The 16,332-nt window shown below is 42.1% G+C and overlaps 1 protein-coding gene across 1 annotated transcript in view; it reads left to right on the forward strand.

The window, feature by feature from the left end:
- Positions 1–16,332, forward strand: part of CR1 (complement C3b/C4b receptor 1 (Knops blood group)) — a 167,260-nt gene that overhangs the window by 35,334 nt on the left and 115,594 nt on the right. The window contains exon 7 of the mRNA XM_054980427.1: positions 14,962–15,147. Coding sequence (XP_054836402.1) covers positions 14,962–15,147 — 186 coding nt within the window. The remainder of the gene's footprint in view (positions 1–14,961; positions 15,148–16,332) is intronic.

The raw sequence follows: 16,332 nt of genomic DNA on the forward strand, positions 1-16,332 counted from the left end.
GCTGGTTCTCCACCAGCTTAAGCTCTTTATTCGTAGCCTTCACGAGTGACGCACTTTCCCGAGCAGACTTCTCTGCCCCCCCCGCTGCTTCCTTAATGGTTTTCACTTCGCTCTCAATTAAGCCCACCCTTTGATCTGTTTCGTTCAGCTTGTCAACAAAGGGTTTTATGGCTTCACCAACCGCCCTACGCACTACTTCCTCCAACGACTCTCCCTTCAGGGCAGCCGAAACTGACTTGCCCAGAGCGGGACTTTGTTTTTTCGTTGCCATTTTAGGGGGGGGGGGAACCGCCAACCAGATTCTGAAACTCAGCGAAGGGGAAGAACGAGTCTTCTTAGCTTCAGATCCCACCACTCCTTCGCGTGCGCTTGTAGTAACAGAAGGGATTCGCTTACTTGCAGGCTTTCGCCTAATTCTGCTCTTTGCCGTTTTCCATGGCCCGGCAGCACTCGAGGCGCCGCGCACGTCTGCCGGCCTCCGTAGGGACAAACGGGCAATTAACCCCCCGCATTAATTCCGGGGGGCTCTTCCCGCAGCGTCCCGGACCCAGCCTCCCTCACTGGGAGTTTTGGGGGCTAATCTTCGCAGATGAGCCGCCCGGACAGGGTGCTCGGGCGCTTCCTCTCGGATCTGCGAAGAGGAGCGTCCGACATGGCTGAGAAAATGAAACCGAATCTGGACTGCATATTTTCAATGGGTATATAATGGAGAAGCCAATACAACTATATTTGGAAAATTGGAAAAAATGTGCTCATGGCTTAAAATTTAATTTGTAGTTATAGGATGGCCACCATGTGGGGGGGAGGGTTACAAAAGGAGTAAAAGATGTATCATAGGAGAACTGTGACTGTATCGAAATGTAATAATATGTGATACATTAATTAAAAAATTAAAAAAAAATATTCCTTAAGCTCTTAGGCACTTTATCTGCCAACATAGCAAAGATACAGCCAGCTGTAAATAGGCCACTGTTAGGCTGTCTTGGCCATTAGGAAGACAGAAATGTGAGCAATAGTTTCTAGATCTCATGACAATGACAGCAAGTTATTCATGTATCACCTAGTTGAGAGCATGTGCAGTGATGCTGGGCTCTAAATAACTGCATATGGCAGAATTTTCATAGTATCCCCATGGTAATTTTCCCTTGTGTAAAAAAAAAAAAAAGCATTCAAGGCTCTAGAGAATGAAGACTCCAGAGAAAAGAACTTCAGTGAATGCACATGACTATCTGAAACTTTGAACATCCTGTTGGTTGTCGTCATCCACCAAAATGCACTTAAAGCATTATCTCTGAATCTTGTATCCATGTATGGCTCTCCACAGCTTTAGCAGGAGATTGCATGAAACAAATGAGTTTCTAACTCAGTGGTTTCGATTGCTATTGAGGTAGCAAAATGTTGAGAATTTGGTGAAACAAAAATACCTGTTTCCCTCAGGGAAACAAACAGTGTTTGTTTATGTGATTTGATATGCCTATAACAGTATTGTTATTTATTCATTGCACTGCGCCACTTTAATACACTAGAATTTCAGAACCTGACTGACTGTATCCCTTAGTTGTGGGTTTCCACTTTGATTACTCCAGTTGTTGCTAAGGGAGCTTCCTTTTTTTTGATAGTATCCTCCAGGAGAAGGCTGGAGATCTCCCAGAATTACAAGTAACAATATTTGTTGGGGACACTTTCAGCTGTTCCTGCATTGGGCAAGGAGTTGGACTAAATAGTCTTTAAGGCCCCTTCCAACTCTGTGATTCGATGATCTCCTGCTGACAGAGATCAGTTTCCCTGGAGAAAATGGCTGCTTTGGAGGGTGGACTACATTGTATTAAAACCAGCTGAGCCCCAGTCCCTCCTCAAACCCTGCCCTCTGCAGGCTCCACTCCTAAATTTCCAAATATTTCTCAAGTATGAGTTGGCAACCCCTAGGAAGAACTAATCAAAAAGAGAAACCAGAGAGAACTGAGGAGGAAAAGCTGTGTGACTCAATCTAAGACATTGCCTGCGTATTTTCCTGTTTTTACTTATAGTTGTTCTGTAAGCTGCCTTGCATTTTTTTAAAAAAAGAAATGGAAGATATAATTTTCACACAAATAAATGGGGCTAATATGTGATTTAAAATGTTGATTTTCTTTTAAAAGCATACATTTCTCTTGGTGGTAAAGAATAAGAGTTTGTCCTATCAACTTTTGTCCAGTTGACATTTGATCGACTTTTAAATGTGTAGGTTCCAAACTCTTTCCTAACCCCACATTTGCATGCTTGAAAAGGGATGCTTGTGATTACTATATGCAGAAATAGGCATGTAACAAGAAATAGCTAAACATGTATTGTCGAAGGCTTTCACGGCCGGAGAACGATGGTTGTTGTGGATTTTCGGGGCTTTATAGCCGTGGTCTTGGTGTTGTAGTTCCTGACGTTTCGCCAGCAGCTGTGGCTGGCATCTTCAGAGGTGTAGCACCAAAAGACAGAGATCTCTCGGTGTCACAGTGTGGAAAAGTAGTTGGCAGGTAATTTATATCTACTCAGGAAAGTAGGGTTGGGCTGAGTCATCCTGTAAGAGTTTCCCAGGGTGTGGAATGCTAATGGAGGGAGGCTTCACTGTATCCTGAGGAGGTTCTTTTGCATATGGATTGGTGCTTGATATGCTAATCTTCTCTGCAGGACTATTGTCAGGTATAGAGTATTTTGTTAGCCTGGTGTTTTTCAGGACTGGAAACCTTGCTCTATTCATTCTTAAGGTCTCTTCTTTCCTGTTGAAATTGTGCTTATGCTTATGAATTTCAATGGCTTCCCTGTGCAATCTGACAAAGTAGTTGGAAGTGTTGTCCAGTATTTTACTGTCCTGGAATAGGATACTGTGTCCTGTTTGAGTTAGGCTATTTTCAGCCACAGCTGATTTTTTTCCAGATGGCCAAGTCTGCAGTGTCTTTCATGTTCTTTTATTCTTGTCTGGATGCTATGCTGTGTGGTCCCGATGTAAACTTGTCCCCCCGATTTCTTGGAAACTTCCATTTCTAGATAATGGAAACTTACATTTCTGGAATGGAAACTTCCATTTCTAGATACCTTGGTCATCCAGAAAGCAAACTTTCAGTTAGGTCACAAGGTATACAGGAAACCCACTCACACAGATTGGTACTTACACAAAAACTCCAATCATCACCCTCGACAGAAAAGAGGCATAATAAAAACATTAGGAGACCGTGCAAGACGGATATGTGAACCACACTTTCTCAACAAGGAAACTAATCATCTAAACCACGCACTTCAAGCAAATGGCTATTCCAGAAATGAAATCAGAAGAGCAATTAAACCAAGGATAAATCAAACAACCAAGGAAAAACAGTCTCCCATAGGAAAAGTGTTTTTGCCATATATCAAAGGAATCACTGATCAGATGGGAAAGCTTATGAAAAAGCATAACCTTCAAGCAGTATTCAGACCCACCAGAAAAATACAACAGAGGCTACAATCAGCAAAAGACAGTAGAGACCCCTCACCTCTGCAGGAGTATACCGCATACCCTGCAGTTGTGGACAAGTTTACATCGGGACCACACAGCATAGCATCCAGACAAGAATAAAAGAACATGAAAGACACTGCGCAGTGGCTGAACATAGCCTAACTCAAACAGGACACAGTATCCTATTCCAGGACACCAAAATACTGGACAACACTTCCAACTACTTTGTCAGATTGCACAGGGAAGCCATTGAAATACATAAGCATAAGCACAATTTCAACAGGAAAGAAGAGACCTTAAGAATGAATAGAGCATGGTTTCCATTCCTGAAAAACACCAGGCTAACAAAATACTCTATACCCGACAATAGTCCTGCAGAGAAGATTAGCATATCAAGCACCAATCCATATGCAAAAGAACCTCCTCAGGATACAGTGAAGCCTCCCTCCATTAGCATTCCACACCCTGGGAAACTCTTACAGGATGACTCAGCCCAACCCTACCTTCCTGAGTAGATATAAATTACCTGCCAACTTCTTTTCCACACTGTGACACCGAGAGATCTCTGTCTTTTGGTGCTACACCTCTGAAGATGCCAGCCACAGCTGCTGGCGAAACGTCAGGAACTACAACGCCAAGACCACGGCTATACAGCCCGGCAAATCCACAACAACCAATAGCTAAACAGGTTTGCTTTGCCAATGTAATGCTGCTGGATGGGAGAAGCAGTATGGTGTAGTGCTAAGAGTGTCATATTAGGATTTAGGAGAGCTGTGTTCAGATCCCAGTTCAGCGCTGAACCTTGCTGAGTGATCTTGAACCCAGTCACTCTCTCAGCCTAACCTCTCTCACTCTGCGAATAAAATGAAGAAAGGAGAGCCATATATGCTGCTTTGAGCTTCTTGAAGGAAAAGTGGGATAAAAGTGCTCTAGATAGGATAAGGCTCTTGTCCAGCAGTGACTGGTGTTACATTATGGTTAGACTATCTTCAGATGCTTAAAATAATGCAGTAATGATTTATGCTCTCCTAAGCAGAAGTGTCTTTTTCAAATTCAGCTTCTTCCATATGCCCTTCCTCAAAATAAGAGCATAAGGGATGCCACTGTTGGTATCAGTATGGGGAAACTTTCCATTAAAGACAAACACAAACTTCAGTAGCCACTGCAAAGCAGTACAGAAATGAAGTATTTTACTGGTCAGGCAGGTCCACGCTTGACCATTGTCTGACTTTACAGCATCTTATTAAAAAATACTCAGCCAGGGGAAAAATCTCATTATGCGCTGCTTTTGTTGACCTTAAGTCTGCGTTCGATTCAATATCTAGACCTCAGCTTTGGAATAAGCTTCTATATGCCAATATAGACAAAAGACTTCTGTTCTTATTGTGGGCCTTGCATGAACATACCTTCCTAAGAGTTAGATGTAGTAGACTTGGTCACCTCACCAACCCCATTAGAACTCTAAGAGGTGTTAGGCAGGGTTGCCTGCTATCCCCAGTCTTATTTAGTTTCTACATCAATGATATGGTTAGCTGGCTCAATACTCCAGATCTTCACTCCCCTAAACTCGCAAGCCAGTACGTACCTGTGTTATTGTATGCTGATGATGCAGTGCTCTTATCCAGAACCCCAGTTGGCTTAAGGAGAGCCCTTGGGAAATTGGCTATGTTTTGCGAAACTGAGCTCCTGGATATCAATTATCAGAAGACCAAAATCATAGCATTCGGGAGTAGATCGAAACAAAGGTATTGGGCTATCAATGGCCATCAGATTGAACAAGTAGATAGCTTTAAATACTTGGGTGTGATTGTACAGGCAAATGGCTCAAGGGTTAACCACAGCCAATATGTCGCTGAACAAAGGGAAAGATCGGAAAATGCCATATTAAAAATTTTTTGTACCCAGAACAGCTATTTTGTTCCAGCAGCGTTAAAGCTGGATAAGGCCAAATCTTTAGCACAGATGCTCTATGGAACATTTTTAGGTCCTCCCTCCTGTTTCAATCCGCAAGGAAGAGCACAGTCCAAATTTTTGAGAGCTGTGCTACAAGTTCCCAAGGGTGAATGAATGAATGAATGAATGAATGAATGTATTTGCAGTCAGAGACCATAACATGGGTGTATGAAACGCCTGGATTCGGCTGGAGTCTGGAAACCTGAGGTTTGAAGCTAGGGTGGGTATCCAATCCATTCATATGTGGCTGAAAGCTTTTTTTCTTTCCTCAAGGTTTGCTCCCCCTGATTCTCCATGATGAATTTAAATCCAGCTGGCTTAAGGCGGTTTATAGGTATATTACAAAAATAGGTTTCTCCCCTCAGGTGCTCCTAACTCAGGGGGCTGAACAAGCCAAAGGGTTAATTAAACAAAGAATAGAAGACATAGAGTGCCAATCTGACATCTCTAGTGCATCTAAAATGGGGCTGTTGATAAATGATAAAGGTACTCTTGAGCCAGCCAAGTATCTGGCCTCTGTGGAAGTAAATAATCTCAGAAGGGCATTTTCTTTGGCCAGGTGTTCTGCTTCTCCATCAGTGGTTGTTGAGGGTAGGTACAACAAAATCCCCTATGCTGAAAGGCTATGTCTATGCCCTTTGGGAGAGGTAGAATCTGCAGAGCACATGTTCTTCAGTTGCCCATTTTATGGAGACGTTCGTTTAAAAATTATTACTCCACTATTAGACAGGATTCCCAGTCATATAACTACAAATAAAGCAAAGCTCTGCTGGCTCTTAGCCGATAAAAACCACATGATCACATGGCAAGTAGCCAGATTTTGTACATTAATTTTTAAACAGCTTGAAATGTATTTAATTTTTTTTTAAAAAACTGGTTTTTCTTTTTATTGATAAGTGGTTTGGTAACATAATTTTTGTATATTGGTCTTGGTACTGTAATAAAAATGATGATGCTGAAGTATTTTACTGCTGAAGTTAATTCAGGAGTGAACTTTTACTGTTTGAAAAGAAAGGCAAGTGTGAATACAGCATTTGCTTTCTTAAATCAGTAATAGTATGTATAAAACACTGCTTTCAGCAGTCACAAGCAGTTTTTTCTTTTGTGCAGCTGCATTGATGCCTTCTGATAACTTCTATCTGATTCCAACAGCCAGAACTCACACAATAGCAATTAGGAAGAAATGTAACAGGGACAAGGGTGTGGGGATGAGGCATCAGCACAGTATGTCTGTCTCTACTGCCCGTTAAGACAGAGTCAGCTTTTTAAATGTCCTTTTTGCTAAATAGTATCACAAGTATTTACTATTCAGTATTTGAAAGGAAAGCACATCCTTTGTACATAATACCCTAGCTTCCTGGAAGCCTGAGCGTCAGTGCTTGGTCATAATCTTTGTTTATTTTACTAAGGCTTTATGCCTTGAAGTATCTTGACATGGATCACAGTCATTGGGAGGGCTTGATTGTTCCTTTATGCTCAGTGGACAACTAATACCTGTCACTTCCTGTAAACTGTTAGTACGTTACTATCTGATAACAGGTGATTTTTCCCTCTAAGCCATCAAATAGGATTGTCTTTGAACCAAACTACATACTGATACTATTTGACAGAAGAATTTAACCATGTAAAAAATGATGTGAAGGCCTGTTCCTGCTCAGGCCTGCATTGGTGGGGTGGGGGTGGGGGATCTTGTTCTCTCTTTGCACCTTTTCAAGTACTAAAACAGGCTTTCACGTGGCTCTTTTGGTTAATGGTAACCAACCACTTACCACAGAGTAAGTACCACTGATCTAGTACAAAGGCATAGTGAGATCTGGCACATTCTTATATGGCTTTTAATTTTTAAATGTAGATGCATGTTTCTAAACAGTTTTTGTTAAAGCTTCTGTAAATTGTGCAATGTATCAGCCTTAGAAAAATGTATGTATGAAATACTTTCAATAACATCAATAGCATTATGATGGCTGGAAAATATGTAAATACTGTTTTTTTTAGTAACTTTTGTGAATACTTCAAATCTGTCTTCCCAGAATTTTCTCAAGTGATGAAAGACAAGGATATCTGCAGTGCACAGTGGGAGAGGCTGAGAGATAAAATTAACAGCTACCATTACATCTTACCATGACGTGGCTTACACTGGATGACTAATTTTCCAGTAAGGAAGTAGCAATTTGTCATGACTCGCAAGAATGTTAGATCAGGGGTTTGGCTTTCATTTGAGTCATAAATCTAGCATATTTAATTATCAATTAAGAAGCAAGACAGTTAATTAAGAAAGTGCTTCTATAGATATGTACTTGATATTCTGAATCAGACAGAAAATTCAGTTCTGCTGACCGTCAGGAAAAAAATATCAAAGTTAGGTGAATACTTTAGGACCAATACAAATATCTGTGTGACAGGCAAAATTTTGAGTTTACTGGAAGTCTTTTTCAGGCTGGATATTAAGTAAAATAAATAAAGGGGGAGGCAAGATGAAAGCAAAATGTTGTTAGACCTCTTTAGAATCTCAGAATTGGTAGGGGAGCCATCTAGTCCAACCCCTCTGCTCAGTGCAGGAAATCCAAAACTACAGTATCTTCTACAAATGGCTTTCCAGCCTCTGCCTGAAAACCAAGGAATCACAGAAATGGAAATGCCAGGGACTGAATCTAGAATTGTCTGCATACAAAGTACATGATGTACCTGAGCTACAGCTTTTTCCTCTTTACTTGACTGTGATTTTTTGTGGACTTGGACATTGCAACATACCCAACAACATCCCCACAGCCACCACAGTTGCATCTTGTTTAATATCCAAACATTCAGCCTGAAGAACAGTCAAACTTGAGAGCCAGGGCTCTGATTACATTGGACTTGCCTGGGTTATCCAAGTCAGGTAGTAAAAAAACAAGATATGTGTAATGAGGCAGTATACTACACAGCAGTTTGCATTTCTCTCATTGATCACACTCATAATTTTTCTTGTAGAAAACCAGCTTTTAAACTGGTGTAGTGGTTAAGAGCTGCAGGACTCTAACCTGAAGAACCAGGTTTGATTCCCCGCTCCTCCCCTTGAAGCCAGCTGGGTGACCTAGGATCAGTCACAGCTCTTTCAGAACTCTCTCAGCCCCAACCACCTCATAGGGTGATTGTTGTCAGGATAATAATAACACACTTTGTAAACCACTCTGAGTGGGTTTTAAGTTGTTGTGAAGCATGGTATATAAATTGAATGTTGTTATAAATTTAAATAAATACTTTAAATTTCAAAAGTATGCCTGATAGTACAATTTAATATGCATGTGTTATATATGATGAGTTTTGTGTTGCTAAAACAGTAAAATGAAGTTAGGCTTGATAAAGTATTGTATATATGTCAATATTTTTCAAAATATTTGTTTAAAGAAATCTCCCCCCTCCCACCCCCCTTCAAAATTTCCAGAAAGGTTACTTTCTAGGGCAGGCAAAAAGAAGCATTTCTTCACATAATCCAAATGGAGTTCACTGCCACAAGATGTAGTGAGGGTCATGACCTTAGATGGCTTAGACATTTCATGGAAGATAAGGCCACCAACAGCTATTGGCTAAAATGGCTAAATGGAACCTTCATGTTCAGAGGCAGTATGCTCTGAAAACATCTGCAGGGAACTTTTGCCCATCGTGCTGTTCTTATAGCCCTTCCAAGACATTTGTTTGTCCACTGTGAGAAATAGGATGTTGAACTAGATGGACCAATGGTCTCAACTAAGCAAGTCCGTATGTTATGTTCATGGGAGATTGAATCATGGGCTCTGCATAATTGTTTATGTGGTTATACAACTGCTGATCAGTAGAGAAGCAGTCAACATGGTTCTTGTGACTGTAGCAGCTCAGAAAATTGCAGAAATGGCTATCAGCTGTCTCTGGACATATTCTCATCAGGCTCAAGTTTCACCATGTACAAGATGTCATAGAATCATAGGGTTGGAAGGAATCTCCAGAGTCATCTAGTCCAACCCCCTGCACAATGCAGGAAATCCACAACTATTTCCCCTTCCTCCACACACACCCTGTGACCCTTGTTCCATGCCCAGAAGATGACAACTAAGTAGGGTTTGCATGCATAAACTAAACTGTTAGCATTTTCCTCCATGATTCCATAACAACCTGTTGCAATATAAAAGCTGGTTTTCTTATATAAAGTGGGAAGGGAAATTCAGAATATCTGTGTTGCTTGTCTTGTTCTGAACTAACACTCCGGTAGCACCTACAGTATTGATAGGAGTGTACTTCCAGACCACAAATAGGTAACAGAAATAAGCAAACACAAAGGAACATATCATATTACATTTGCACTGGCTGCTTTACTCCCACTGTCAGCAAATACCTGCTGCTGCCTCAAAAATGCAGACTTAACAAATAAAATTAAGATTTCCTGTAAAACAGAAAATTATAAGGAAAGGCTAAAAATGTGAGGGCTTTCTAAGTTTAGAAATAGACAGCAAGGAGGAAGCAATCATGACTGAGATGGTTATAAATACAGTGGAGACTATGATTAAAGGAACATTTCTCTCACATACAGCCACACTGTTAGAACTTGCAGTCATCCAATGAAATTGGCAGTGGATTCAGGACAAGCAAAAGGAAGTATTTGACACAGCACATGACACTTGGACATTTTGGCCCTGGCTATAAATACTGTTTAAAAAGGATGAAATTAATTTCCGGAGGACAGGCCTGCCATTGGGTACTATCCAGAGTGTCTCCATACAGAAGCAATTCCTGTGTTCTTAACTGCAGAAGCCAAAGAAGGATTCGAATGCCAGCCGGTACAAAGTACAGCACGATTCAAAACCTGGTTGCTCAGAAGCAAATCCCACGAAGCTCAGTGGACCTTGCTCTGAAACAATGCATTAATTTACAGCCTGCAAAGAAGAGAAATGGATAGAAAAGGAATACAAATATGCCTACAGGGGCGTTCTTTATTAAAAAGGTGCACTCAGCCCTGTGCTCAGCTACATGCAGTCCCTCCCTCTTATCCCCATCCCCAACTCCATCCCTGTGGAAATGAACTCCCACCACCCTGTTTCGGTGAAACTTGGAATCCAGCCCCACAAATCTTCTGAACGCTTAACTGCGAAGAGATTTCGTTGAACTGAGTGGGATTCAGGTCCAGTAAGCTCAAAGACCGCTTTGCCAACTGCCTGCGGAGACTGAGCCGGGGCTCGTCTCCCGCCTTACATACAGGCTTCCTCGCCAACCCCGTTTGCGGCACATAAACTGCCCCGTCAACTAAAACGAGGCGCTGCCCTTCCAATCTCAGCACGCAGGCGCGTACCCTTCAAGTGCCACTGCCAATCTGCGCATGTGCTGCCGGGAAGTGGGAGGCTCGCTTGTCTTCCTTCTCGCGTTGTGTTTGTTCGGCTTGCTTCTTAGCTACAGCTAAAAATACCGCAGCTGCCGCGCCCAGTGGACGGGAAAGGACTGACTTCCCTTCGGGTCCTCCGCCCTCCTTTGTTGCGCTGCTTTCTGCGGGGCTGACCGCCCGCCCGGCCTCCCTCCCTTGGAACGCTCCGGCTTGTGCCCTGTCATTGCCGCGATGCCTCCTTGCCGTGGTGCGTTTCTGGCCGCTCTGTTGCTGGTGTTCTTGTCGGAGGCTCGTGGTGAGTAAGGAGGACTGGCTTAATTTTCAGCGTGGCCTTTCTGTTGTAAGAGGGTTTATTGTGACTGGCACTCTAGTGATCATTTGGGGGCGAAGGGGGGCTGCGGGAAAAGGATTGCGCACACCGAGGAGGAAGCGCTTCTGTTCCTGGGTTCTGCCGAGAAGTCCTAGTCCTAAGAGAGTTCCTGGCTAAGAGGTTAAACGCTGGAAGTCAGTCCAGTGGCGCCTTAAAGGCCACAACAAGGGTGTAAGCTTGGAGCTCCCTTCTTCAGTGTGTGTGTGGGGGGGGGTAGATGTCCCTCAGATTTTCTGTTCTCTTTTCTTTTATTCTTTTTACCGCTAAAAGAACAAGAAGACTAGCTGGTCCTTCCCAAAGGTGTGCTGCTTCAGGCCCCGTGATGTGGGAACACCCCCTTTTAAGTACCAAGTGAGTTTCATTGGCTGAAGGCCCTTTCCCCAGTCCTGATTCTTGTGAAGGATTTATTAGAAGCCTCTCTCTTTCTTTAGTTTTTTCCGTCCTGTGCTTTCAGTATACTTCATCCAAGGCAGTTAAATGTGATTGGCTGACCTTATTATAATCTCTCAACCACTACCAAGGCACTGGTGAAGTCTGAAAAATTACATGTTTATAAAAACAAGTTGTGGTAAAAGGACATTATTCCTGAGGAAACAGAGCGTAACAAGTAAGGGGTGCTAGAAACTGGGCTGCTAAATTTTATAGGAGTGAAGGAACATTCTGCTTTTTCAGAAGTGGTTGTACCTATTTAGCTTCAGTGATGTGGAGGCACAGTGCAAAACGGAGATGAAACCATCCCAGATCTAGTTCTGAGGAATTGAACTGTCCTGATTTTATTTCTGGCTAGTTTTGTGTGTGAAAGAGTGCTTCATAGCTACAAAAGAAGCTTTTGTTCAATAAATAATGGGATTGTACTGCAAATCTCTTTTGATGGGTGTTTTTTTAGATAAACACACTTATGTCATAAGACAACCATTGCATTCCAATGCAAAGTGACTGAAGTCTGTTTGATTATAAAAATAAAATTAATGGAAGCTAGAGGGGGTTTTGATTGGGCTTTCTAGGTGAGTCAGTGGGTAAACCCATTTATTGAAAAACAACAGTATGCACTAAGTGAGTACCAAATATACTAACTGAAAATGAGAAATCTGACACTATTTCATGAAAGGGGCATTCTTTGCTGGGAGTTGTTAAAAACAGGGTGTTATAAAGAACAGTAAAAGAAAACTTTACTATTAAAGATGCTCTCAAAAACTTATTTTTTACTTAGTTGTAATAAAAAATACTTTTTCTACAATACAGAGGTGAAACTTGCTCCTGAACCCTTGTCAGGGTTGCTAATAGATTGTGGAAGAGCCAAGTTGTCATTGGCATGGTTTGAGAGAACTGACCACAATCAAGAAAATGTTTTCCGAATTACTGTGTAACAATAGAAGTAGCAGGATAGAATTAAACTTTGTTTTCTGTCTCTTAATTTTCTAAATAAATTTAACTAGAAAGGTAGCTTAGAAGGTCTTCTGTCAGTGCAAAGGTATACCCTTCTAAGCCCATTTCATTCAGTGGATTTAGATGGGTGTAACTCTGCTTAGGAGTGTACCATAAAAATAGCTTAAATGCAGTGCATCAGGTAATGATCTTCACTGGCTCCCCCGTCTATCAGCTGAAGCAAGCAGCACGGGTTTGAAAGCACCCCTTTTCGTGTCACTTGCAAGCAGCACAAAAAGGGTGGCTTCCAAACTTCCTGCCCAGCTGCTTTTTTTCCCCCATGGGAGGGGGAGGAGGGAACCCATCGGGGGGGAAAAGCGGCGTGGGCGGGAAGTTTGAAAGCAAGCACTTTTCTGGCTGTTTTCAAATGCAAACAGCCAGAAAAGTGCTGTGGGCTGCTCCCACCTGACATAAAACTTTACGAAGTGATCTAAATTGCTTTGGAACGCTTTGATTAGGTGTTTCCAAATCAGGCCGGCATTGCTAGGCCTGATTTGGGAATCCCAAATCTTTTCAAATTGCACACGATTTGAGGGTTTTTTTCTAATCGGAATCCCAAATCGCACCTCCCTAGTCTACTGCATGCCCTGTCTAAAGGATTGGATAACAGGTGATGAGAAAGACCTACGCCTCAGAAACTGGGGAGTCACTACCAGAGTAGATAATATTAACCTTGATAGACCAGTGCTCTGACTCAATATAAGGCAGGTTCATATGATGCTCTCACTAACCTGATTAGGCATGCATCAATTAATAGGCTTTCTGGGTTGGTTGAATTCCCGTGCTCACAAATATCTCCATCAGGATGTGGCCTAATGGTGAAATCCTGAATACACTTTAGAGTAACACTTTAGTGTAACAAGCAGTAGAGATCAGTGATGCGGGGCAGAACATTTTCTGCTGCTTTTATTTTTCCGTTGGAAACTTTCCATTTCTAAAGTGCTGTCGTTTACAGAGCAATGAACGGATGCTGTAGCTGATACAATATAAGGCAAGCTTGTACACCTCATTGTCTGTAAGGGAGGGGGCAGGGAATAAAACCACAAATACATATGCCCAATTTTTTAAAAAGATAAACATTCACCTGAAGTGCTTTGCAGATCAAATCAAAGTTGAGGTAAAATCTGTCTTCTCTTGCATGTGGAAGGCATATAGTAATCTCCAGTCTGGTATGTTACTAACAAGTAATGCAAGTGATGATGCCACAGTGATGTTTGCGGACAATAGTTAAACTGTTCTGAAATAGTTGTTAACCTTGGTGTTCAAAGCCCTCCATGGACTGGGACCAGCATACCTGCGGGACTGCCTCTCCCATTACGTCCCTGGCAGGGCATTGTGCTCTGCAGACAAGCAACTCCTGGTGGTCCCTGGCCTGAAGGACATCCGTTTGGCCTCAACCAGGGCCAGGGCTTTTTCTGCCCTGGCCCCAGCCTTGTGGAGATCCGGGCCCTGTGGGACCTGCTACTGTTCCACAAGGCCTGCAAAATGGAGATTTTCCACCAGGCCTTTGGCTGAGTGCCAGCATGTGTCCTCCCCCTCCCCACCTAAGACCACCACTTTTCCTGTGACTGTCCTTGGCCATGTGTTATGCCCATATGTTATGGCCCATGTGTGGACTCCTGATTGTTTATCTACGTAGCCTATGAATAAGGCATCTGGACTATTTTAACGATTAGTAAGATTGTTACTGATTTTATAGTTTTTATGATTAAATTTTTGTATTTTATGGATGCTGTGAGCCGCCCTGAGCCCATTTGTGGGGAGGGCAGGGTATAAATCAAAATAAATAAATTAATAAAATTAATTAATGAACAACCATCTCAGTGCTATACCATGCACCTAAAAATGTTTATGTATGCTAAAATTAGCATGTCAGCAGTTTTCTCTGTGTTTAGGTTTTTCGGGGGGGGGGGGGGCGGGATTAACCAGTGTGAGGAAAGCAGTTACTGTATTCTTTTTAAGTAACTACAAGGATTATTCCAGTAAAAAGCTTAAACATACAGCTTTGAATTGGTTTGAATATAACATTTAAACTTTATTTGACTCATACTTTTACTTCCTAATCAAGTATTTCATTTCAGGTATATTCTATTGAGACATAAAATAAATGTGAAATACCTCTGAATTTGTTTACTAAATTAAGTCAATATTAATGTGCTAGAACAGATCGTGCTCTATTTTGAGCAAATAAATTTTTGGGAAGTTTTCTAGAAAACCCCCATCACTGTCAAATGTAAAAGAACAAGTGTTATTGCAGTCAGTCTTGTTCCAGGTGCATTCGGCATATTAACTCCAATGTCTGTAAGAACATGCTTGTATTTTTCTTTTATGAGAAATTATGAATTCTCTAGAGTTCAGTGGTGCAATCAACCTTCCCTTATCCTAAAATAATTAAATCTTCATGTGTACCTTTATATCCAGGTGACTGTAACCCTCCTGAACCTATCCGCAATGCCGCACTAAAGCAAGAACCAAAGCCAAGCTATCCTGCTGGGACTGAGTTGACTTACACTTGCATCTCAGGTTATGAATATATTCCTGGAAAGCGACCTGTTATTCGATGCCTTGACACGTCAGAGTGGTCACAGGTTGATGTGTTCTGTCAAGGTGAGTATCTTCTGAAATGTGGAGTGCAACACCTCTGCAGAGCCTTCAGCAATTTGCTTTTCTATTTATCTGATACCTAGTAGTTCAAGAAGTAGCTAATATGCTTCAAGATCAGTAGCTTCAGAAGTTGAATAAGGAGAACTGCAGAACACCAACGCTAGATCAGACCAGGAGTCTCTCAGGGTCCAACCAGATGTGCCCATTTCCACAGCTCCCTGTGTTTTTTTCAGATGTAGTTATCAGGCACACAGGAACCCAATTCAGATCAGAACTATGATGCAGATGGGATTTAAGCCCCACTGCACTGTTTTTCCAGCCCCTGGGGAGTTGCCATTTATCCCATTGGGGAAACTTGTATGTACTGATAGGGGTACAGGTAAGCTTCAGATTCAGGAAAACTAGCAGTGCGGAGGATTAACCCACCCTCTCCTTGTGCTGTGGCCTTGGTCCAGATTGTGCCCCACATACTCCTGACAGGTTTCATAAAATGCTGGAAGCTGCAGAAATGCACACATCTCATTTTATCTTCAGTGTTTGGCAACAAAGTTCAGTCAGACCTTAATGCTAAAGAAAGTTACAAAAGCCTTGGGGGTTATTACGATGCTCAAGTCAGGTACCCTCTTAACTATGCTCTCTAAAAGCAAATAGTAGTAGGGATTTCTTGAACCTCGGTTTAAATGGTTACACAGGATTCCTGAGCCGCCTTGCAATATATCTCCTGATATTTCTCTCTGCTGTACTGAATTTAGCATTTTGGAAGTCTTCTTCTTTGTGTAATGCCTGAATTACGTCCATGTTATCTGCCTCACCTGCCCCAGTATCTGCCAGAAGATTTGTATGGATCTTCTACAGTGCACTGGCAGTAATGAAAGGATAATGTATCCTACTTGTACTGGGGAGGCCTGGATTCAGGTTTTCAGTGGGCCATGAAGATCATTGGGTGGCCTCTGGCTAATTGCTCTTGCTGCACCCAGCATACATTAGAGGGAGGGTAGTGGAAATAGGCACATCCTCCCAGATTCCTTGGGAGTGGAATGGGCTGGATAAAGATAATTCAACCAAAATTTGCCGGAGATTGTATGGCTCCTTCCTTTGGTTCCAGCTCATTAATTAAGCATAATACAACTGCACTTGCATGGGGACTGACTTGCATACCACAATGTTATGGGTTGGATCAGACTAAAT

This window comes from Eublepharis macularius, chromosome 5 (assembly GCF_028583425.1).
Source record: "Eublepharis macularius isolate TG4126 chromosome 5, MPM_Emac_v1.0, whole genome shotgun sequence".
NCBI lineage: Eukaryota > Metazoa > Chordata > Lepidosauria > Squamata > Eublepharidae > Eublepharis > Eublepharis macularius.